At 40.8% G+C, this 24,569-nt stretch overlaps 1 protein-coding gene across 4 annotated transcripts in view; it reads right to left on the reverse strand.

Annotated features, from left to right (window-relative positions):
• Nucleotides 1–24,569, reverse strand: part of NTNG1 (netrin G1) — a 234,529-nt gene that overhangs the window by 71,737 nt on the left and 138,223 nt on the right. For all 4 annotated transcript variants that reach the window (XM_054038089.1, XM_054038086.1, XM_054038087.1 and 1 more), the window contains exon 4: nucleotides 11,519–11,691. In XM_054038089.1, the coding sequence (XP_053894064.1) occupies nucleotides 11,519–11,691 (173 nt within the window). The remainder of the gene's footprint in view (nucleotides 1–11,518; nucleotides 11,692–24,569) is intronic.

Genomic DNA, 24,569 nt, shown 5'->3' on the forward strand with positions numbered 1-24,569 from the left:
CTATGAGACTATTTACAGGACCATAGGCTAAAGTCACAAACTGCAGATCAGTATTTAAATCCCTGCTACTTGCATCATCTCAGTTAAATAGTTTGCTTTTTATAAGTTTTATTGACTTTTGATGGCATGGTATTATAGTGTAGAAATCTATTTCTCCATTAGCATCTACTATCCTTTTAAATTCCTTCCTGAAATTCTTAATGCAGAGAAACTATGGGATGGATTCTGCAACCTTTACTCAAGGGAATGACTTGCAGGAGTATGCATTACTCAGTGTAGACTAGGGTAGCAGAATCAGGCTTATTTTATTATAATTATTTTCATTATCCTATATTAGGTAGTAACCTACTCTGCATTATGGCTATATCCTAGGCCCTGTCAAATTCTTTGCACCAGTAGAGCCTTGGGCTTCTCAAGTCTGCTGGGAATTCTGCCAGGGTGGCAGCATCACTGGGGATGTAGAATACACAACCGACTACAGGCAGTCCTGGGATTTACGACACAATTGGTTCCTGAAAATTGCGTAGTAAGTCGAAACATTGTAACTTGGAACTGCAATACACACTATTGGGACTGAGCATCAAAGCCAATGGTCGTAAGTCGAATCAGTATGTCAATTCAGAAATGTTGTAAGTGGTGTTCGTCTTAAGTAGCACATCATAAAGTTGAGGCCTGACTGTACATTCCCCATGGCAATCTGGTTTAGGAGCATGGCTGGGAGGAAAAGGAGTACATATTGAGGCAGCTCTAAATTACGTCATGATTGGGGCCATGTAGCACTACTAGCTCCAGAGTCAGGGAATCATAAATTGCTCCTTTGTGACTCCCCACCTCAATTACAGATGGTGCTTTTTGGGCACTTGTGAGAATTGTGCCCTAAAAGTCTTATATTCTGTTTGGAAACTCTATGTGCTCAGTCATGCGAGGTGCAGAGTATCACCTTATAGAAGGCTCTCAGCAATTTTCAGGACTGGGTTCCATATGCAAACACTATTTATAAAATAATGTATTTTACTCCTCCTGAAAATAAACTGATGTTTAAAGGGAAACTCCAGCAATCTTTCAAAATTTCAGAATCATATAATTAGTATCATAGACTACAACACTGATATTTTTAAAGAGAAAATTAAAATTATATTTATAGAAATAAAAAACCTCTCATTCCACTGCTGCCATCTTTTCTTGGAAACAGATTAACAATGATAGAATCTCTTTCCCATTGTTTTAAATAGAAAAGGAACTCAACTTTGAACATTATTTTTAGATGAGCTTTAGTAATATTTCTGTGTGGCAGTTTAGTCATGTTTTTAATTAACATGTTTTATTTTCTTTATACACAGATGGGACTTGTACAGATAAAAAGGCAGGTAATATTCTCACAGCTCCCCTGTGAAATGGTATTTTAATATTTCCTTTTATGTGTACACACACACACACACACACACACAAATATACACACATACCCCCCACACACCTTCTCTTCCTCTCCAAGGCAAGTTGCAAGGTGGGGCGAGGTTTTCTTATTTATTTGTACTTCTCTTCCTTTACTGTATCTCAAAAATCTCAATGAAAAATAACAATGAACATTTCCTTCGCAATGAGGAGTAATGAAAACAAGGTAACTGCTTGCCTGAAGGACTTTGCATTAATCTTGTTAGCTTGTTTTCACATTCCCTATTTGAGAAGCTTCTTTTGCTATTTCCATACAGATTTCTCAATAAGGAAAGAGAAGCTCTGAGTGACAGTGTACTTTTCTCTGTCTCCTAAAATATGTTTGGCCCTGGAAGGAGACAGAAAAATAAATTGTGCACATAACAGGAAAACGCTTTATAGCAGCAGTTCTCAAAGGGTGGGTTGCAACCCCAAAGCGGGTTGCTACCCTGTTTTAAGGGGGTCATCAGGGCCAGCGTTAGACTGGCAAGGAGCCAGGGCAGAAAGCCCCACCCTGAGTCCTGCAATCATCGGGTTCAGACTGAAGTCACGGGGGGGGGGTGCATTTAGGGAGGGTGGGGGACACCTGCCCCCCTGAGTTTCATACCACAAATTTCAGCTCTGCACATGGCAAGGCTGACAGCCAGAGCCCAAGCTCCTCCACAGCAGGGCTTCAAGCCTGCTTCAAGCCTGAGCAACTTAGCTTTGCGCACCCTGTGGCATGGGGCCACAGGTAGTTGCCCTGCTTCCCACCTCTTAACCCCAGCTCTGTGCATCACTTCCTCTACTCAGCACCTAGCAAGGAAACAGCACATGTTGTAGTTAAAGCCAGTTTGAAAAGTTGCTGTAGAAATAATTTTAGCAAGGGACTGTTTTCTGAAGAAAGGTGGAGGAAAGGGAGGCAATGAATGGGAGTCAGTTGCCACTTGCAGCAAAAGAAGAGCTCACAATGAGGATCTAAGCAGCAGTAAAATACCAGGAAACCAAAAATACAATTAGAAGTATTTGGAATAGGGATTTACTGGGCTGATTTTGAGGGGGAGCCATGGTCACAGTGTCTGGTGTATGGTGAAGTTCTGGCAAAGGAGAGCTTAAAACCATCTAAAATGTGGCACCCATTTGGAGACATGGTGCAGTTCTATTCAAACAAAACTACTTGATTTCTTTTTTTCTTCAGCAAAAGCTGAGAGAGCTACAGGGCCAGAAGAGAGTACTGAGTTTGGGAGCTACAACAAATGAGAGAGCCCTTGAGGCATCTTCTGCTGTGTCATACTGGATAGGTAAAACTGGGAAACCACACTCTACTGAAGAAGCTTGTTTTCTGCCATGTGCCAAGGAATGATTTGATTATATTGGGGCAAGGTGCTGCGACTCAACTTGATTCAATTCCCCTGTCTAATGACACTATTGCCAGGTGTATTCACAGTATGGAAAATGATGTGACTAAGTGATTGCCAAAATCAAGCAAAGTTCTTTTTTTCCCCATTCAACTTGATGAAACAACAGATGTGTCGGGGACTGTTCAGGTGCTGACATATGTAAAATTTGAGAACGATGAAAAACTCCAAGAGGAATTTCTGTTCTGCCGGCCATTACTACAGCGTGCTACATGGGAACAGCTCTTTGCACTTTTCGATGCTTTTGTTTCTGGTTCTGGCTTGGAATGGCAGTGCTGTGTAGGAATTGGCAGTGACAGTATTTCTGCAATAACTGGAAAAAACAGTGGGCCAGTCACCCGAGTGCAGGCTGTTGCACCGCAAGCAGTTTGGATGCACCGTTTTATACACAGGCAAGCCCTAGTTACAACAACAACAAAAAGCCAACTGTTCTAAAACAAGTTCATGATGAAGCTGTTCGCACAGTCAACTTAATCAAGAGCAGCTCAACAAGTGTATATCTGTTTGGAGCTTTGTGTGGTGAGATGGGAGTTGAGCACCATCAGTTACTTCATCACAGAAAAGTTTGGTGGCTGTCTCGGGGAAAGGTTTTCAAATGTTTGTTTGAGTTCAGATGAAGATTCCCTGCTGGCTGAAAAGTTTGCAGATACTAAGTGGCTTGCTTTGCTGGCTTACCTGGCAGACATTTTTGAATGCCTAAATGAGTTCAATACCTCACTTCTCTCTCTGACAAAATTGAAAGCTGGAGCAAGAAACTTTCCTTATGGTATGTGTGTGGATACTGGCAATTTTGAAGGGGTTTTTTACTGGATGACTTTTTGGATGAAAATGCCTTGCCAAAGCATGACTTGCAACCCATTATCATCAGCCACCTGGAAAGCCTTAAACTACAGTTTCAGGAGTACTTCCCTGAAAAGGATCAGAAAACAGAGGTGTGGATTAGAAATCCCTTTAATGTAGAAGTGCTGTTATGTCACTTACAGTGAAAGAAATGTTAATGGACCTTTCCTGTGATGAGACATTGATGCTGGGATTTCCGAACAACCTCTTGCTAACTACTGGATTTCTGTGTGAGAAGAATATCCAGAGCTGCCATTTGCAGCACTGAAAGCGCTTAGGCCATTTTCGTCCACCTACCTGAGTGTAGCTGGCTTTTTAGCACTGACCTTACTGAAAAACAAATACAGGGCCTGTCTCACCGTTGAAGATGACCTCTGTCTTTATCTCAGCCACACAGAGCCCCCTTCGAGGATTTGTGTTCATCAATACAAGCATACCCGTCCCCTGAGGTACATATTTATTTTTTACTGCTGGATATAAAGATTGTCTTGTGAATTTAAATATTTAGTGGCTACTTTTTTTGTAGATATGGTCTTGTAGTGCATTTTTTTATTTAAAATATTAACTGTTTCAGAGTAACACAGTGCACTGGGCTCCTGTAGTAATTTCTGTTTTCAGAAGAGAGTCGCAGTGCAGTGAAGTTTGAGAACCCCTGCTTTATGGTAACATCAATTGTCAGGAGTTCTGGAGGCATATATTAGACTTGATTTTCTGGTTGAGCTGTGCTTGCTGCAAGCACTTAAGGTGATGAGCAAAAGGAAAGTTTAAGGTACCTTTTTTTTTTTTTTTGGCTGATCCTGGGGTCATGTAGGAGTTTGCACCTTATGGCTGCTCTACTATGCACCTGTCTGTGGCACTAATGGGCCATTCTGGCATCCAGGAATAACTGGAGTGGAGAGACAACCACATTGCCATGGCAGGTTTCAGAGTAGCAGCCGTGTTAGTCTGTATCCGCAAAAAGAAGAACAGGAGTACTTGTGGCACCTTGGAGACTAACAAATTTATTAGAGCATAAACTTTCGTGGACTACAGCCCACTTCTTCAGATGCATGATTGCCATGGCAGGGCTTCTGGGGAGAGTCTGGCCTAAAGCTTCTGTGTCACTGGGAGAATGTTTAGTTGGTCTGATTAATGGGGATTCTGGCCCCTTTACACCAGTGGAATGGTGCAAATAGGCTGTAGAGTGATGGAGAATCAGACCCATTATCTATCTTGATATAGAACTCCCACTCCTCATCTAAATATAAAAAGTAAACAAAACCAAGTTAATTTATAACAAAACTGCATTTTCCTATACACCGCTTTAAAATGCATTTAAATTTAACTAAATACAGTGTTCATATCTGAATGCTTTCCCCTCTGAAATCAATGGGAAAGAGATTCTCTCTGTCAGTTAATCTGATCACAGGGAAATTAGCAACCTCCATAAGTAAAGCTCAGAACCATGTACTGCCACAGATAGCTCTCTAGTAATATCTATATTTTTAGATTTGACCTGTTAGAAGCAAATTCACTGTAAATATATATACATATACACACAATATTTGATAGAAAATATCTGGAGTTTTCCTTTTAAAGGCTTATAACTTGGATTTCTCCAATTATCACTCATCTGATTTTTATGAAATCTCAAATTTTTCTCTATTGCCTATCGAAGGAAAATTATACTTAACTTTTTTTAGCTACACAGTAAAGAAATTTAATAAAATCAGATGCTCACACAGAAAATAAATTTTAGAATTCTTTTGCAGGTTTGTATAAAGTATATATCAGCCAATAAACAATTGTTTTCAAAGATGGATTGATAGTAACTGCTGATTATTAACTATATCAGAATCTTTCTTGAAAAGGATGTTTTCCTGTTATTGGAGCATTCCACAGTGCATGTTTTAACACCTGGAGGTGAATTAAATTTGGATCCTGTACCAAGGAGTCAGTTCAGGGCTGTTAAGTTCCGCATCTGATGCTTTGCTAGAATATCTGTACTGCAGCATGACCTGGCAGTGAGTCTTTTTTCCTTTTTCAAATCCCCTGTGGAGGTATGATTACAGCATCATAACTTCAGCATCAATTGTAGAAGCTCTAAATTTCCTAGTGATTGAAAATCCTGAGATGCTGTAAGAAACTTGCCTCTTCTAATCCTCCAAGGGGACTGATTAGTTATGATCATGTGTTTTCAAATTTCTATTGAGCCAGAGGACTACACACAGCAAAACATACGTTTCTCAGGAAACCTGGCTTATGTGTTTCCCTGTAATAGCCCTAGAACTCCTGCTACTGTAAAAATTGCATTTGTTTGCTTTAGAAAGTCACAATTTTTTAATTCACTGCAAGAGAATGGTGTATGTGAAGATTATCACTTATTTTGTGTTCATGCTCCTCCAAGGAATATCACTAGAAATGTGTCTCTATTTCATTTGAACAGGCATGAGAAAATATTTGATCAGTATTTTAAAACAGAGGTGGGCTGACTACGGCCTGCAGGACCATCCGGCCCTGGTCCGGGAGGCTCGCCCCATTGTCCTCCCTCCCCCTCAGCCTCAGCTCGCTCCCCCGCCGGTGCAATACTCTGGGCGGCGTGGCTGTGAGCTCTTGGGGCAGCGCAGCTGCAGAGCCGGTCCTGACCCAGTGCTCTGAGCTGCGTGGCGGCAGCGGTGTGGCTGGCTCCAGCCGGGCGGCGTGGCTGTAGCGCTGCCAGCCACCGGTGCTCCAGGCAGCACAGTAAGGGGGCAAGGGGGGGGTTGGATAGAGGGCAGGGGAGTTCAGGGTGGTGGTCAGGGTGTGGGAGTGTGGATAGGGGTCGGGGGGGAACAGGGAATTGAATGGGGGCAGGGGTCCGGGGGGGCTGTCAGGAATGAGAGGAGGGGTTGGATGGGGTGGTGGGAGTCCAGGGGCGGACAGGGAGAGGGGGTGTGTGGATGGAGCCATCAGGGAATAGGGGGGGTTGGATGGGGCAGGAGTCCCGGGGATGGGGGGGCAGATAAGAGGTGGGGGCCAGGCCACGACCCCCTCCCCTAACTGGCCCTCCATACAATTTGTGAAACCCGATGCGGCCCTCAGGCCAAAAAATTTGCCTGCCCCTGTTTTAAAACATAAGCCCTTTTCCCTTGATGATTCAGTCTCTCAGGCCCAGTCTTTCAGTCTCTATATGTAGGAAGCTCCTACTGAGGTTAATGGGAGTTTTGGGTGTGTAGAGGCATACTTTATGCCTGGGCATACTTTATTTCTAAGAAAGCACAATGCATGAAGAACTTTTGGAAGCCACAAATAAAACACAATCCATTCTCGGACTCTTAATAATTTGTGCAACAGTTACCTGGCTTTCTTATGCTAGAATTTAGTGACTGTTTAGTGCTGCAGTTTATTTTACCCTATGTAAACAGATTTGTTTCAAGTCAGTCAGGGAAACTGAAGTATTCCATCTCCCAGCAGTAGGTGTCACTATAACTATCAAAAACAACTGCAAAGGCTTAGTGGAGAGGGAACAGTGCATTAGAATAATTTTGCAAGTCACACTTTTAAAAAATATAGCAAATGTTACCTACAGTGTATTGTTTTTCAAGTGTGAATCTGGAACCTTTTATTAACCACTAAAGTTGATGTCTAATATGAGGGAAGACAGTTTATCAACTGCAGTTTATCCTGACATTTCTCTTTCCCTGAATTCCCCAGCTCAAATACACTGCAATTTATTTTCTTTTCTTTTCCCTTCATCAGGTCTTCCAACTTCTCTCTGTGGCTTACTACCTGCTCTAAGTCCTCATGAGCTAGCCAAGTTCAGTAAGTTGTACATGCTGAGAATAACAGGAAGCATTTCTATTTTGTAACATTTTACCCCACTTATCTCATCTTTCCTGCCTATCATGGATCTATCATCATTGTACAACACTGCTCTTCAAGCAGGTTCCCATACTTCATATCAGTATCATACCACAAAGGCTTCTTCCTACCTACAGATCGAAGTAGGATCTCTTTAGAAAGCTACTTCCAGTCACTTGAGCCAACCTCAAATACTAACTTCGTGAAGCTAATTTAGCTTTGACAAGGAATAGGGATGGGATCTCGCTCTAATTGTGGGCATGCATGAACAAGATGGGTAGCTATTTAGGGACATGACTAGGAATCCTGCTAATATACAAACTCTTGGCCCCTTTCACTCATATCACTCCATTAAAATGGCACTATATCATCACATTTTAATAGGAATGGGTGCCAAAAGAGATGAGTTTGGATGAGAAATCAGCATACTATCTCAAGTGTCATATCTTCTGCCAAAACCCCTCTCTGTGACAGCTGTGCCACATTGCAAGTAAAAAGAGTTATGAGGCAGAGAAGGATTAAGGCAGTATTGCTGACATCCAGGTCCTATTGTCAGAGAGAGTCCCAGTGCAGATGTAATTTAGCAAGCTGCTTATGGCTGGCTGTTGCCTGGGAAGGAACCTAGGTCCATGTTGTCCTGATCAATCCCTCATTTCATGTGACACTATGGCCTGGGAGAAGGACTGGCAGAAGTAGGGAGATGTGTAATTCTGAAGTGTCCAGACTGTTTGGTGCAGTTTATTCACTGATGGGATAAATTTTGGTGGCTAGGACCCAAAATAATCTTAGATACCATTATTCAACTGAGCAAAGTAGGTAACACCTGAATGTGAAAGAAAACCTAAACAATTGGAGAAAGAAAAGACCAATGCTGTCAGACGTTTGTGGCTGCTGACTAGAAAAGCTATTCTATAGCAGGCACGTGGGAAATCTGGTAAGATCACTTGGAGTGTCAAAACATGTTGCATAACAAAACTGACTATGGCATGTGACAGCATCAGGAGACACAAAAGAGTAAACAGGATGGAACTCGAAATGTTAAGCAGCAGTAAATACAGAGTTATCAGTCATTCCAGTAAGTGATGGACTAACCAATGCCCTTTCACAAGGAACAAAAGCAAAGAGGGGAAATATTTTGCACAGTCAAGAAAAAAACCCAGTTGATGATAATTAAGAACATAGAAAACAGGATTATCCCAAAATTCAGATTATGGTAGACTGATCTATTAAGTTTCATGAACAAAAGCTGGCTGTGATGGTTTCAGCAGTAGAGCTAAGTGAAGGACAGAAGTTTTATTTCATGATGGATTTAGAGATTTTCAACTTTGCATTTGTTCCAAATTGGAGCAAAGATTAAAAAAAATTGAAATTCTCTTCGAAGGAAAATTCCATTTTTTTCATTTCTAGCCCTTCAAAACATTTCATTTCAATTTTAACTTTTAAATTTTGTATTATATACTAATAATTCAAAATAAAAAAAATCAAAACAAAAGATGCAAATGTTTTGTTCAGAAAATGTCAGCACAGGATTTTTTGACACCTGTTTCTGTTGGAATTTTTGGGACTTTTTTTTTTTCCCCAAATAAAATTGGGGGAAATTTGACCCAATTTCAAGAAGCATTTTGATGTAACTGCACATTCTGATGGAATATGATTCCATTAAAGTTTCTCCAACCAGCGCCAGTCAGTAATCTATACCAAGTGACAATGCCATTGTTTTGCTGGCACATGCTCAGTTGACGTACGATTACATAAACGGCACAGCAAATATGGAGGTAGAGGGAACATTGATTTCACACACCGATGTATTTTACCCCTAGACTCAAGCACAGCAAGTTTATTTTGGAGTTGGGATGCTGAATGAAGCCTGTAGAGAGCGTGTGATCAAAAACAGTGGCTCTCAAAATTTTGCCGGACATAGTTAGACAATCACTTTTTCTACAACATGGAAAAATGAGAATACTCTTACAAAGTACCCCTCCCCTTTTCTTTTTGAAGGTTCATTTTTTCTACCTGGTAAGAATTTTTCATAATTTCATGCCTCACACTTCATGGTTTGTTACTTGGTCTATTACTCTCAGGTTTAACTTGATAAGGTCCTGCTTCCTGTGATATTCATTTTTGAGTTTTGATTCCTCCCTGCTGCTGTTTTGAAGTGTTAGATAACATTTGAAGCATTGCACATTGCTGCTGATTTTTAAACTTTTCATTCAACTGCACTACATAACTCTATTTCTTCTAAATAATTTTTCAGTGAATGGTTATATTCTAAAACCAGCCTTTTGCTTTTAATCGGGGCAAAATGCCAGCCTTTTTTCTAAAGCAGCTAGTAAGTGATATCCAAAAGGTTTGATGATTTTGTTTATTTCTTTTCCTCATAGGGATTTAGGTGCATAACTTGAATTAGAGGAAACTGAATTATTGTATATTTCCAGAATGCATAAATAGGAGAATAGATGCCTGTATTTTTGTTTTCATGCCCCTTTTCTCCATATCCTGTCTACAGTCTGTGCACATGACTCTCAATAACATCAAGCAAATAGGAGTAGATGGCCTATAAAGTTGTATCGTAATGGTGGTTAAGCATCTTACACTGGCAATTATGCTAGTGTTGAGCTAGAAATATACAGACACAACTGGTCACATTCTGCCTTCACTGCCTATATCCTGGCAATCCCACACAAATCAAAGAGGTTGCATGTGTATAAATGAATCTGGATCAAAGCAGAGAATATAGCTCAAAATCTGAAATTTTCCTTCACAGTGTTTAAAACCTATTATTATACCCACCAAGGTCACAAAGACTTGGTCTGAAGTTTAACCTTAAAAAAAGGCTGACCTCACGAGCCAGGGTGCATTTTTATGGGTCTGTAGGCAATGGGAATACCCAGCCCTTCCCCCCCTCACTGCTGGGTGGAGGAAGTGGGTCCAATGTGAGGTCCCTATAACCCATGGGCCAAGAGCACAATGATGCACCATAAGTGGGTACTCTTCCACCATGTCTCACACAATGTATAATGTTCCCCTTATCTCATCTCTCTTACTTCCTATGTGAAGGAGGAGAATAGTCTGCGGCTTTGGCTTCCACCCCGAATCCCTGGGCAGGGATTCATGTAAAGCGTTATTGCCCTCATGCCATCCAGGATTGTAGTAGCGGGGACATTGGTTCCCGGCTGGAATCTGCACTGATACAGTCCTGATGGGTAGTTTGGGGAGTGGTCCTCATTGGTTAAGGATTTTCAATAAAGTTGTGACCTTCAAATTGCACCATACTATGGCATACTTATCTTATCATATCCATGTTTGCATCAAAATTTTTGAAGAAATTTATTTATGAAAACATCTGCCCCATTCACAACACAACAACAATCCAAAATCTCCAACCCTGACATTTCAATTATTTTCTACATATTTAGGGAAAAATTTTCTCCAGTTTGCACTGTGGATCTCCTACCCTTCACATGATCTCTAATGAAAATTCCATGCGTGGAAACATAGTGGAGAACATGCAACAAAGATCCGCAGTGTGGTACAGGGAGGGACCAGAAGGCCATGCCCCCCCACTTTTTACTGGCCATGAGGGAGATAGTGTGTGGGGGGAAAGTGAGGGAGGTAGTAGGGGGAGAAGAGTGAGTGGGGGGGCAGAGTCTTGTGGAGAAGAATGAGCAGGGCACAGGGCCTCAGTTGATGGGGGCCACGGTTCGGGCGCCAGTGCCCCCCACTTTTAGGGTGCTTCCGCCACCCCGATAGCACTTAATTTTATTGTAGGGGGCCAAGTTCTGCCCTGGAACGCAAACACACCGTTCTCATGCAGAGTTGTTTACATGCATATGAGGGCAGAGTTTAATCCAGACTTGGAATTAAATATTTTTATCTTTCCATCAAATTATAGACATCGATTTGTTTCACATTTGGATCCCAAATAAATGACAAACTTTGGCTAGCACTATTTTTCTCCCCTCACAATCAATATATGGACCAGAATTATAATTATATTGATGTATAGTGCCTTGTTGTACAAAACTACTCACAGATATTTGCTGTGCCCTTAGGAATAGGCAGATATGAGCCAGGACTCCAAGGTCGACCCTGATAATTCTTCTTGCATTTCCCGCAGTCTGGGCCCGTAGTATTGTGCTCACATTCACAAAACAATTTTTTGTTTTCTTCTTTACAGCCAGTGGCATGAAGGTTACACTTGCACCTATCAGAGAAAAGATAGGGTGTTATGTCAAGTTGACATCTGATGTCAGACTACTAAGATCCTACTAAAATACTCCTTATGGCAACCAATATATTTCTCTCTAACTTTGCGGTGTTATTGTTTTAACATGTCTCCAAAGAAATCTATCTAGCTTAAATTGGTTTCATGCATAAATGCCACATTATGGAATCCTGCTGTTTGGCAGCATTTTGACAATAATAGCTTCACCTGAACTCCAAGGGGCCGATCTCCTCTTATTTACACCATTTTTACACTGGTGTAGTTCCACTGAAATCAATGGAGTTACTTCTAATTTTCATTGGTCTATCATCCTGCAAAGAGTTCAGTGGGACTAGTCACATGGATAAAATTAGTCATGTGCTTCAATCTTTGCAGGATCTGGCCCAAAGTGAGATGAGAGTCACATCTCAAGCACAGGTTTTCCATTAAATGTACTCTACAATACCCATTCTTTATTAATAAGGAACGGTTATACAGTAAATGCAAACATTTTTAGATGTATTTTTTTATACATACAACCAATAAAATGGTGCTTTAAATATACCAGAGATGCCAGAAAAAATGTTCTCAGAGAGCTAGTGTGAATTCCCAGGTTCTGAAACACAGATTCAGTGGATGATAAATTAGTAATCAGAAAGTCTCCAGGAAATAAGCCCAATTACTCTGAAAGAAAATGTTTACACAAAACAAGAAGTACTGCATTACATATGTTTGGAAAACTTTTGCTAAGGTCCTGTTTTTATGGCTGTGGATAAGATAGAGATATATAGCAGGTACCAACGGATATGCAATATCCACAAAAATATGTTACCCACATCATATTTGAATGTAAAATTGTAGAAGCCAACTTACTTGTTGAAGTTATTACTTTGTATTGTACTAAGCACTGTCCAATTGCTCAGAAAGGACAATTAATTTGACAAAATTATAGCACCTGAAGGGCAGAAAAAATAATTTGGTAGAAGTGTTTTTTTCAAAATGGGAAATAAACTAACCGCAATTCTTATAAAAACCATTACATGAATTAGAATTTGAACTACATTGTTTTTAAAATCGTTGGTATTTTCAGGAATGGAAAAAGCTAGTTTCAGAGACACTAAGGCATCGTTATTTCTTTCCAGTAGATGTCAGAAATGGGTAAAATCTCCTTGTTATTGGCCCTGGAAAGGAAACTAGTATTTAGCAACTTTGGTTCTTTGTTTTCCTAATGATTATAAATCCAGTGATTTAAAAGGTTCTCATGTGGGCATTTGTTACCTGTTCCATACAGTGCCCAGTAATTAGAGCAAAGCAGCACATGGAATAGCCAAGATTTTTAACAAGTGCAAATTAACAGCTGCCAAGCTGACTTCCATTTAAAAGGAATATGACCTGAAGCAAGTGGCCACACACACACACACATCCCCAGGGTAAAACAAACTTGCAGTTGCCTTAAGTGGCAGCTGGAGAAAAGCCACTAGAATTTGCAATACAGAAGATGCTGTATGCATTCTACTCACTGTTAGAAAGGAGACAGAGTGAACTGCTTGTTATTTAAACAATGCTCCCTCTAGCTGGAAATATAATCAACACCTTTTAAATTAAAATTTGCAAAAAAAATCTTTTTTTAAACATGACTGAAAAAAAAATAAGAAGAGAGACTGTTAAGCAAACAGTATTTAATTATGAGCTGTGTCCTGCATATACATACTGCATGCAGTGAATTATTTGTAGTGCTAATTTGCTTAAGGGACCTTTTTTCATACAACATTAGCACCTTTCTTTGATGGTATCCTCTATATATGTAGTACATCCAAAACTGCTATGTTAAAAGAATGTTTAGGTTACCAAGTCAAGCATTCAAGAGATAGGAAATGCTGTGTACCCTTAATTTGGCCCCTTTGTGTACATGCATTACGATAGAGTCTTTAATGACATACTATTATTCCACAAAATTCCTGCCTCTTTCAGTGAATGAGCAGTTATTTAATATCTTTTATCCACCTCATTCAGTGTATGTCATGAGGCCTTATTTAATACACACCATCCAGCCCCTGTACTGAATACAAAATTATGCATTTCCTCATGGACAGTTCTATGGTGCTCTTTCCATAGTATCTGAGTGCTTCACAGACACTAATGAATTTACCTTCATAACATTCCTCTGAGATAAAGAAGTATTATTATCCCCATTTCACAGATGGGGAACTGAAGCCCAGAAATATTAAGGTCAAAAGTGTCCACTAATTGTTGGGTGGCCAATCTGAGCCTACCTATGAACTAACTTTTCAGACTACTTAGCATTTTTATAGCACTTACATGTTCACGGCACAGCTCCAACTGATTTTAGTTATAGTTGTGAGTGCTCAGGACTTCTGCAAATCTGGCCTTAAGTATCTCACACTGGGTACCCAGGCAATAAGTAACACATAAGTATGGGGCAACTCTGAACATTTTAATTTAAGTGACTTTCCCAGCACACACAGGAACTCTGGCAGAGGCAAAGAGAGTGCGGCATTCAACTGCACTAACCATAAGACCATCTTTTTTCTTCCTGAAATTCTTATTTCTCATTCACTGCACATCTTACAACTCTAGCTCACCACCTCCTTTTCCGACAAGCCTCCAGCTCTGACCAACTCCCCCACGGCACAGTGTTGGGCAACCTTAACTATATGTGGCATTACAATCTCTGCCATAATACATATATAGGTGCCAGATACAAAAATGCAGATTTACACCAGCTGAGAATTTGTCCAGTGCATGTGTTTAAAACCCTCATGGTAGAATCACCCACAAAATAACAATATAATAATGTAGCATCTACATATGAAAGAAAATCTCAGACAAGCACCAAATGATTACAGGAAAAGGGAAGAGTAGAAAATAGGAAGAGAGAGAGTAAAATTCTAGGATCAGTGATTGTAATTGGATTACAGAAGCAGTAACAAATTTGAATGTTGAATGACTGGAAATGAAAACTGTCTCAAGAGTGCTGAGGGGGCTGAGTGAATATATGGGGGCAGAGCAGAGACAGACATAAAGACCTGTGATTCAGATAACATTGATAATTAAACATAAAGCGTAGGCAATGTTGAGGAATCCTGAAAATGACAGTTATTCAGACAGAACTGTCTACAGTTCCCTTGAAGAAGACTGCAAGGAACAAGAAGTGGCTAATGTGACTTCATGAAGGATTACTTAAAGATCAGAGGTTAAAAAAACAACAACTGGTATTATAAAAGGGGAGAGTCAAAAAGATGAATACTCAGAAACAATTAAGGCTTTCAGGAAAAGGAGAAAGGCAAAGAAATAGAAGAAGAAATGAGTTAGTGCTCAGAGGATAGCCCAAGTGAAATACAGGAACAACTATCACATGAAAAAGATCACCACCTCATCTAGAGGATAAAGGAATCATGACTGCAATAAGTAGCAATATGTTTATAAAGAATAAATCATGTAAGAAAAAACTGACTGCTTTTCCTGCCACAATGATACCATAAATATGAAGGGGATGAAGCAAGCATAGCATATTTGGATTGTAGAAAATACTTTCTGGTACACTTTCACATGATTGGAAAACTAGCTGAAAAACTGTACCAGAAACAAAAGATAAAGGGCTTGTCTACCCAGCCCCACATTGTGAACTACTGTGATGTGAACTGTGGCTGTGCTAAACTTTTGTGCTATAACTGCTCTGTGTAGACTCTGCTAACAAGAACTACAAGGTATGTTGTTTGCATTAATGTAGTCCTGTTTGAAATTGGAATACATTATAACAAATTAGGTATCTCTGAGTTTGCGCTAACAGGATCTACAGAGGCCTACACAACACTTTTGTGCCGACTGCAGGTCACACCCCTGTAGTCCATGCTGTTGGGCAACGTAAAGAAACCCAAAGACTAATGGCATTGTATTGCTCTGCGGAAAGATCTTTAATGAAGTACTATTGCAGGGATAATGTCAGTGTTGAGTCTGATCTTCTGGAACACCATTGTTAATGATCTAGAAATGGGACTAAACTGTGTGCTAAATGAAATCTGAAGAGGATACTAATTTGGGAGTAGTGAATATCAATGAAATCATACAACCTGACCCAGAGAGTAGAAACACTAGCAGAAAAATAATAAATTGTGAGTCAGATAATCTGAAAAACATAAGGTCTGATTCTCTTCTCCTTTATGCCAGTGTCACCCCACTGATTTCAGTGGAGTTACTCCTGAGTAACAACCAATGTGAGAAACAGGCCCCTACTCATTGAGAGGGTGAAACCTAGATAGCAATAATACTAAGAGACCAAAATATAATAGTGGACAGCACATTAGACATGAGTTTTCAATATATTATGCTTACCAAAAAAAAAAAAAAGCCAGTGAAGTTGTGTGCTGTACACAGAGAAACATCACATTCTGGAGAAGGGGTCTATATTCTCTTTCTATATTGCTCTAGTGAGACTGCACTTGGAATCCTGAAGTTAGTTCTGGGCATTTCTTGATGCATGCATTGATAAACTGCAGGGAATTCACAGACGAGCAATAGGAAAGACTTGAGTGCTGGAAGGAGAGAAGGGAGGGTGAAAGTGTTTCTCAGACCTACTTCCTTCATGAGTATTTGTACAGATACAGTTGACAGAATATGTGAAGACGTAATAGAAACTGGAAAGTCTTTTCCCATCCTGTTTACAAAGCAAGTGTTAGATGATCATAATAAAATTTCATGTCTAGAGTTTTTTTAAGTCCAAAGAAATCCGAAGTGCTTCACAAACTTTTGTATATGCACATAACTTTTTATATAAAGAAATCCAGCTACGTCTGGCACACCATACAACAATTTGTTTGGGTGTGTTGGGGGGAGGAGCAGAGCGAACAAACAGAGGAGCTATCAGAATGTAGGTAAAATGCTGCAAATGGACGAGGATATACTCAGTAGCCCACTGTACACCATGTAAGAATAAAGCAGATGTTAAAGACAAAACATAAGTCTCGTACTGCATATATTTAAAATAAGAGGTTATGGCAAGGTTTAATGCTTTCCCACATCTTCATAACCCTTCAATAAGCTATTGACTGCTCCACCAGCAATTAGAAGAAAAAGGGGGAGAGAGAGGCCCCACACTGGCTGTCTGCCCAAAGGGAGTGGTTTCATCTGTCTGTTACATCTGATGACAAAGCAATTTTCCAAACTCTCTCTTTATCGGTCATTATGGCAGCCACCTTGTCAGAGCTGAGCCTGTGAAAGTGAATACCAACTCTCCACAACGTTTATCTATATTTGGAAACTTACATCCTGATGTTTCTACAGCTCAGCTGATTTTCATCTTTCCAATCCAACGTGTGAGAATGTTTACTGCCTAAATGTCGTGTTTAGGGCATACACAAGAATACAATTCTTTTCAATGTGCAAATTTAATTCTGAATAGCCAGAGATTGATATCACTGTCCAACACTATAAACTCCACTCTAATTGTGTAGGAGAACAAAATTGTTTTTCTGACCACTCATCTTTGACAGACTCATTATTTTGTCATAAAGCAATTTCAAACAAATGATATTTTTGGCAGTTATATAAGGTGTAGGAAGCATTCTGGTGCGTTCAAGGAATAGCTCTGCTTTAGTGGGAGAAAGAAGCCTTGGCATCCTGAGTTTCTCACAAATTCTATTTACATATAGACAACTGACATTAAAATGCTGTAAATATCACTGAGGTAATTGCTAACAGCATGCTGATTCACTTGCATGTAAGTGCCAACCAGCAGACTGGAGGTCACATGAGGGATCATTCATGTCAACAAAAGAGAGAGAGGCTCTTTGATACATTTTTAATGACAAGCCATATGTTCCTCACTTAAACACATTTTTGGATTCTTTGATGTCATTGCCAAAGTTTAACAAATCAACTTAAAAACAACTTGCTATGCAAAATGAAGCATGCATAAAATAGATCTGCATCAGCCAGTTCTTCACCCCAAGTATTCTGTCAGCTAACCTCGAACTTGAACAGGATTCTGTATAGAGCCCTTCTAATGCTACAACTCCAACCATGACAGAGACACTCCTGAACCCAGTTTCCACACAATTCCTTTATGTAGTGTAGACAGGATATAAACAGTATCCTACTATGCTAAAGCTTTGGAGGCATTGTCTACATTAGGGAATTTTTACCAAAACGACTGAGTGTTAGCAGCATTGTGCGTCCTCATATAGGCAACTCTTCAGCTCCAGCAGCTATTTACAGCACCTTGCTGGTTACACTTGCTCTGAAAAGGGTGAGCTGACACCATGCTGAAGATGGCTGCCAGAGTCGGAGAGCCATTTATATGAATGCTGCCAAGGTTGCAAACAATGGGTCAACTTCACCAGTGTTAGCAACATTGGGCTTTTTGATCTTGTACAACAATCACTAATGTAGACGAGGCTGGAAATTCATGTTGTAATGACGTAACAAGTTTCCCCCTGTCATGGATGAAGATGGAGTATAGATGGGCTATCATTTTAAAGGAACACTGTCAATATTTTTTTTAAATAAAAGCTCAAAGTAGTTTCAGATAAACATCTGCCCCTGAATTCCTGCTATTTTCTGTATTTTACAGTTACAGGGTTCTTTTTTAAATTTTGTTTTATATTTTCCTCTCCTCTGTTGTGTTGTGTGGGAAACTCACTCTAACAACAATGGAAAAGAATGGTAACTTACCTTATAGTAATTGGAGTTCTTCGAGATGTGTGGTCCCTATCTGCATTCCATTGTAGGTATGCATATGTTCCATGCACCTGAGACTGGAATATTCTTGCTAGCAGCGTTTGTTGGTCTGTACCTGTGCCTCTCTCCTACTAGCTAGGTCATAAGGGACAACATGGACCAATCACCTCTCCAGTATCATTCTACTGAGAATTAACCTAGGATAAAGTATGCAGCAGAGGGATTGGAGGGCAGGTAGCAGAATACAGATAGGCACCACACGTCCTGAAGAACTCTAATTATTGTAAGGTAAGTAACCTTATGAGTCTCACTGTGGGTGACTCACAAGCAGTATTTATTGAGGAGGAGGAGGAGGAGGGTGTGAAGACCCCTGCTGTACCACTGAATGGAGGACTGCTCTGCCAAGGTTGCAAACAAGATAGAAGCTTGCACCAGGGCATAATGTCTCATGAAAGTGTGAACAGAGCTACCTGTTAAAGAGTTTCCTGGAGAGGGACTTCTTAAAGGGAGGCTACTGATGCAGAGTAGGATCTAGATGAATGGGCCCTCAGCTCTTCTGCGGGAGGGGTTTCTGTTAACTAGTAATAGAGCTGGATGCAACCTGAAATCTGTGTAGACAATCTTTGGGATGAGATTGCTTCATCCTTGCTCTGCAAAGAATATATATAATCTAGGTGATTGCCTAAAGATTTCTCTGTAGGTAGAATGCCAATTCTTGAAGGACATCCAGAGAATGAAGCTTCTTATTCTCAGTATAGGCCTGTAGTTTTGGGAAAATGACAGATAAGTGAATAGCCTGATTTACATGGAGTCCCGAAATCACACTGGGGGTGAATTTTGGGTGTAACTTCAGGGATACTTTGTTTCTACGGAAGACCATGTAAGGCGGACCAGCTATAAGGACTCCCAGCCGTGCTGGTCACCAGAAAGGGAATTTTCATCAATAGGTTGACTAAAGAATGTGTGGCTAAGGTGCAAGCAGAGTCTTCATTAACTCTGATAGGACTAGACTGTGGTTCTAAGTTAGGGTGAGTTTCAGTACTGGGGAAAGGGTTCTAATGATACTCTTTAGAAAATGGACTGTCACAGTATGGGTGAAGATAGAATGGTTGTCAACTGGAGGGTGACTGGCACTTACAGCCATTAAGTGCACTCATATGGAACTAAGATAAACCTGAAATCTTTAAGGAGAGGAGATTTTCCAAGATGACAGGAATGTTGGAATCCTCTGGTGTTATCCAACAATGCTGACATCAGATAGAAAACTTTTTGCACTTTACTGTGTAATACTTGCTTGTGGGTGCTTTCTTACTATTATTAAGGATGGACTGAACTGCTTCTAAGCATGTCCTTTCTAGATTCATCACCCTTTCAAACACCAGGCTGTTAGGTAGAGGGATGCCAGATTGGAATGCCTGATCTGGGCCTTTGTCCTGGGTCAATTGGTTCAAGAAGAGTTGCATATAGATGCATGGATGGATGTATCCAAAGATTTACCGCTTCTATACAAAGAGGGGTGGATCTTGCTCCCCCCTTGTTTTTTGATGTAGAACACTGTTGTCTGACTTGACTTGGACATGCAGGATTCGAATGAATGGTGGGAATCATTTGCTGGCTTTATGGACTGCTTACAGTTGCAGGAATTTTAGGTAGATCCAAGACTCTTGAGAAGTCCATGTCTGCTTTGCTACATGCTTATCTTGATGGGTGCTCCACCTTAGCAAGGAAGTGTCAGTGATCAGTCTCTTCTTGGGTAGTGAAGGAACAAAGGGGACCCCCAAAATACACCCCGTTCTCCTACCAGAAGAGGGAAGCTTGCACTCTGTGGGGGAGCAAGACTAGTTTATCTGCACTCTGTCAGCTAGGCATGTATACTCTCCATAGCTAAGCCTATAGACAATGAAGGCAAAGTCTTGTAAACGGTGTCACACATTGGTACAGAAAGCCACATGATCCAGAAAGATCAGACATGAGTGGACTGACATCCGTGGGCTCACCCAGCTGTGAGTAGCAAGCTCCTTCATGGATTGGAACCTGTCCTAAGAAAAGTATGCCTTGGCCTTGATAGAGTCCAGGGTTCCCCAATACGCTGTACAGGCAGAGTCCCAATGAGCACAGAAGATTGAGCAGTTATAGAGTTGATGTCCACGCCTCCCGATGAGATTTCCCAGTCAGTAACCAGTCATCATGGAATGGGAAAATTGATGAGAAAGTATTTCAAGTAAAATCCTTTTCCCCTGTGTTGAGGAATATTGGTTCTATGACTCCCAGATGGAACAGGGAGACTACTTCTTGATGGAACCTCCTTTCATCAGAGAGGTCTTTCAAGAGAAAGAGGGGTTGAGAGGGGAAAGAGAGAGAAATTCTGTGGTGTAGCCAGTATCAGTGATCTCCAGAACCTCTTTGTCTGTTGATATGAGATGCCAAGTTTGGGATAAATGAGCTAGGCAGCCACCAAATTAGGTACTGGAGTTCTGAACAGAGGGATGTGGTAGAGGGATTGATTTGCAGCTCCTGAAGGTCCCCTCAAAAGTGTTTTCTAGTGGAAAGCTGGGATTGGAAGGAGGGTGAAGGGATGACATCCTGCCTGTCATGCTGCACCGTCTGTTGTTTCCTGGGTGGCTCATAACCCTTTTGATTATAAAAAGTTTGAAGGGCTGGTCGCCGCTTGTTGGGTTGAGATCTGTGGTATTTCCTCAGTGGCACTGGAGTGTAGATATCCATTGAGCAGAGTGTTGCCCTTGAGTTTAGGGTTGCCCTTGACTCATTTGACTTTTCACTGAACAACCTATTTCCCTCAAAGGGCAGATCCTTCACCACGGATCGGACTTCTTTGGGAACTCTGAAGGATTGAAACCATGATACCTGACACATGACTATAAGTGTTGCCATCAAGCAGGAGGCTGTATCTACTGCATCTACTGAGGCCTGGATGGATGATCAAGCAAGCAATTTAACCTCCTTGATGAGGACTTTGAACTGCAGGCTATCCTCCTTTTTCAGACAGTGGTTCATTTATACACAGAAACTTCACCAGCCTACTGAATAATATTATGCATTAAACCATAGGATTTCCCATGTCATGTAAAAAACGGCTCATCCTAATTTCCAAAGTTTACTCACTGTCTACATCGCTTTGCTATTAAAAAGGGATTTTGTAGGGATGAAAGTATAGAGCATATTACTGTTGTGATGGGGGCAGCATATCGCATTCCCATATTTTCCATGACTACTGGCTGCCTTAAGACATTCATAGATTCATAGATTCTAGGACTGGAAGGGACCTCGAGAGGTCATAGAGTCCAGTCCCCTGACTGCATGGCAGGACCAAATACTGTCTAGACCATCCCTGATAGACATTTATTTAACCTACTCTTAAATATCTCCAGAGATGGAGATTCCACAACCTCCCTAGGCAATTTATTCCAGTGTTTAACCACCCTGACAGTTAGGAACTTTTTCCTAATGTCCAACCTAGACCTCCCTTGCTGCAGTTTAAGCCCATTGCTTCTTGCTCTATCCTTAGAGGCTAAGGTAAACAAGTTTTCTCCCTCCTCCTTATGACACCCTTTTAGATACCTGAAAACTGCTATCATGTCCCCTCTCAGTCTTCTCTTTTCCAAACTAAACAAACCCAATTCTTTCAGCCTTCCTTCATAGGTCATGTTCTCAAGACCTTTAATTATTCTTGTTGCTCTTCTCTGGATCCTTTCCAATTTCTTCACATCTTTCTTGAAATGCAGTGCCCAGAACTGGACACAATACTCCAGCTGAGGCCTAACCAGCGCAGAGTAGAGCGGAAGAACGACTTCTCGTGTCTTGCTCAAAACACACCTGTTAATACATCCCAGAATCACGTTTGCTTTTTTTGCAACAGCATCACACTGTTGACTCATATTTAGCTTGTGGTCCACTATAACCCCTAGATCCCTTTCTGCCATACTCCTTCCTAGACAGTCTCTTCCCATTCTGTACGTGTGAAACTGATTTTTTCTTCCTAAGTGGAGCACTTTGCATTTGTCTTTGTTAAATTTCATCCTGTTTAACTCAGACCATTTCTCCAATTTGTCCAGATCATTTTGAATTATGACCCTGTCCTCCAAAGCAGTTGCAATCCCTCCCAGTTTGGTATCATCCGCAAACTTAATAAGCGTACTTTCTATGCCAATATCTAAGTCGTTAATGAAGATATTGAACAGAGCCGGTCCCAAAACAGACCCCTGCGGAACCCCACTCGTTATGCCTTTCCAGCAGGATTGGGAACCATTAATAACAACTCTCTGAGTATGGTTATCCAGCCAGTTATGCACCCACCTTATAGTAGCCCCATCTAAATTGTATTTGCCTAGTTTATTGATAAGAATATCATGCGAGACCGTATCAAATGCCTTACTGAAGTCTAGGTATACTACATACCTTATCCACAAGACTCATTATCCTATCGAAGAAACCTATCAGATTGGTTTGACATGATTTGTTCTTTACAAATCCATGCTGGCTGTTTCCTATCACCTCACCACCTTCCAAGTGTTTGCAGATGATTTCCTTAATTACTTGCTCCATTATCTTTCCTGGCACAGAAGTTAAACTAACTGGTCTGTAGTTTCCTGGGTTGTTTTTATTTCCCTTTTTATAGATGGGCACTATATTTGCCCTTTTCCAGTCTTCTGGAATCTCTCCCGTCTCCCATGATTTTCCAAAGATAATAGCTAGAGGCTCAGATACCTCCTCTATTAGCTCCTTCAGTATTCTAGGATGCATTTCATCAGGCCCTGGTGACTTGCAGGCATCTAACTTTTCTAAGTGATTTTTAACTTGTTCTTTTTTTATTTTATCTGCTAAACCTACCCCCTTCCCATTAGCATTCACTATGTTAGGCATTCCTTCAGACTTCTCAGTGAAGACCGAAACAAAGAAGTCATTAAGCATCTCTGCCATTTCCAAGTTTCCTGTTACTGTTTCTCCCTCTTCACTAAGCAGTGGGCCTACCCTGTCTTTGGTCTTCCTCTTGCTTCTAATGTATTGATAAAAAGTCTTCTGGTTTCCTTTTATTCCCGTAGCTAGTTTGAGCTCATTTTGTGCCTTTGCCTTTCTAATCTTGCCCCTGCATTCCTGTGTTGTTTGCCTATATTCATCCTTTGTCATCTGTCCTAGTTTCCATTTTTTATATGACTCCTTTTTATTTTTTAGATCATGGAAGATCTCGTGGTTAAGCCAAGGTGATCTTTTGCCACATTTTCTTTCTTTCCTAACCAGCGGAATAGCTTGCTTTTGGGCCCTTAATAGTGTCCCTTTGAAAAACTGCCAACTCTCCTCAGTTGTTTTTCCCCCCAGTCTTGATTCCCATGGGACATTCTTGCTTGTAAACACCATTGTGTTGTTTATTTACAGTGTTTTAATCCCTCCACTAATACATAGCAGTGCCTCCACACCTTTACACTGTATCTCAACTTTTTAACCCCTTCTCCAAAAGGGGAGGGGAAGTAAGGTACCTCTACTCTGAGGACTCTCTTTGTCAGGCTCTCCTAGTCTTCTGTCTCTCTATTTCTCTTCCCCCCAAACCCACCTTCCTGTGTCCTTTTATAAAGCTTCCCTGTTAATGGGCTAACTGGCTCATTGCCTCACTAGCCCCAATCTGTCCTGGTACACCTCTGTCCACTTAGGCCTTTTCCAGAGGCACCTAATTAGTACTAATAGTGACCAGAGTGCCGGCTCAAGTGCTCGCTCTCAGCACTGTGTAACAATGTGAAGAAATAAAATCATCTCTGACTAATTTACAGATAACTTTTGGAGAGTAACAGGGGAATACAGAGATAAAAGAGGCAACAAGATAATTCCTGCAATCTACACTGCCGCTGCTCACTTCAGGACCAGTCAATCTGAGGACGTTCTGAGCTAAAAGACTCAAAACAACTAAGGACAACTGGCAATCAGCAAATGACCCTGGTGGTCATCTGCTATAAGGACAGATCTAGTGAACTACTGTACTCCATTTGAGTTAAAAAGCCAATTTGGACTATTCACTATTTTCAGAGCCATAGGAATGTCTCAGGGGCAAATTCAGACCTGGTGTAAGAGGTGCAACTTCTATTAAGCCAATGGTGTTACATCCTTCTCCAGCAGTTCTGAACTTGACCTTCGTGGTCATATAACCCATTATTAAAAAATAGCCATATTTAAAG

Source organism: Malaclemys terrapin, chromosome 8, assembly GCF_027887155.1.
Source record: "Malaclemys terrapin pileata isolate rMalTer1 chromosome 8, rMalTer1.hap1, whole genome shotgun sequence".
Taxonomy (NCBI): domain Eukaryota; kingdom Metazoa; phylum Chordata; order Testudines; family Emydidae; genus Malaclemys; species Malaclemys terrapin.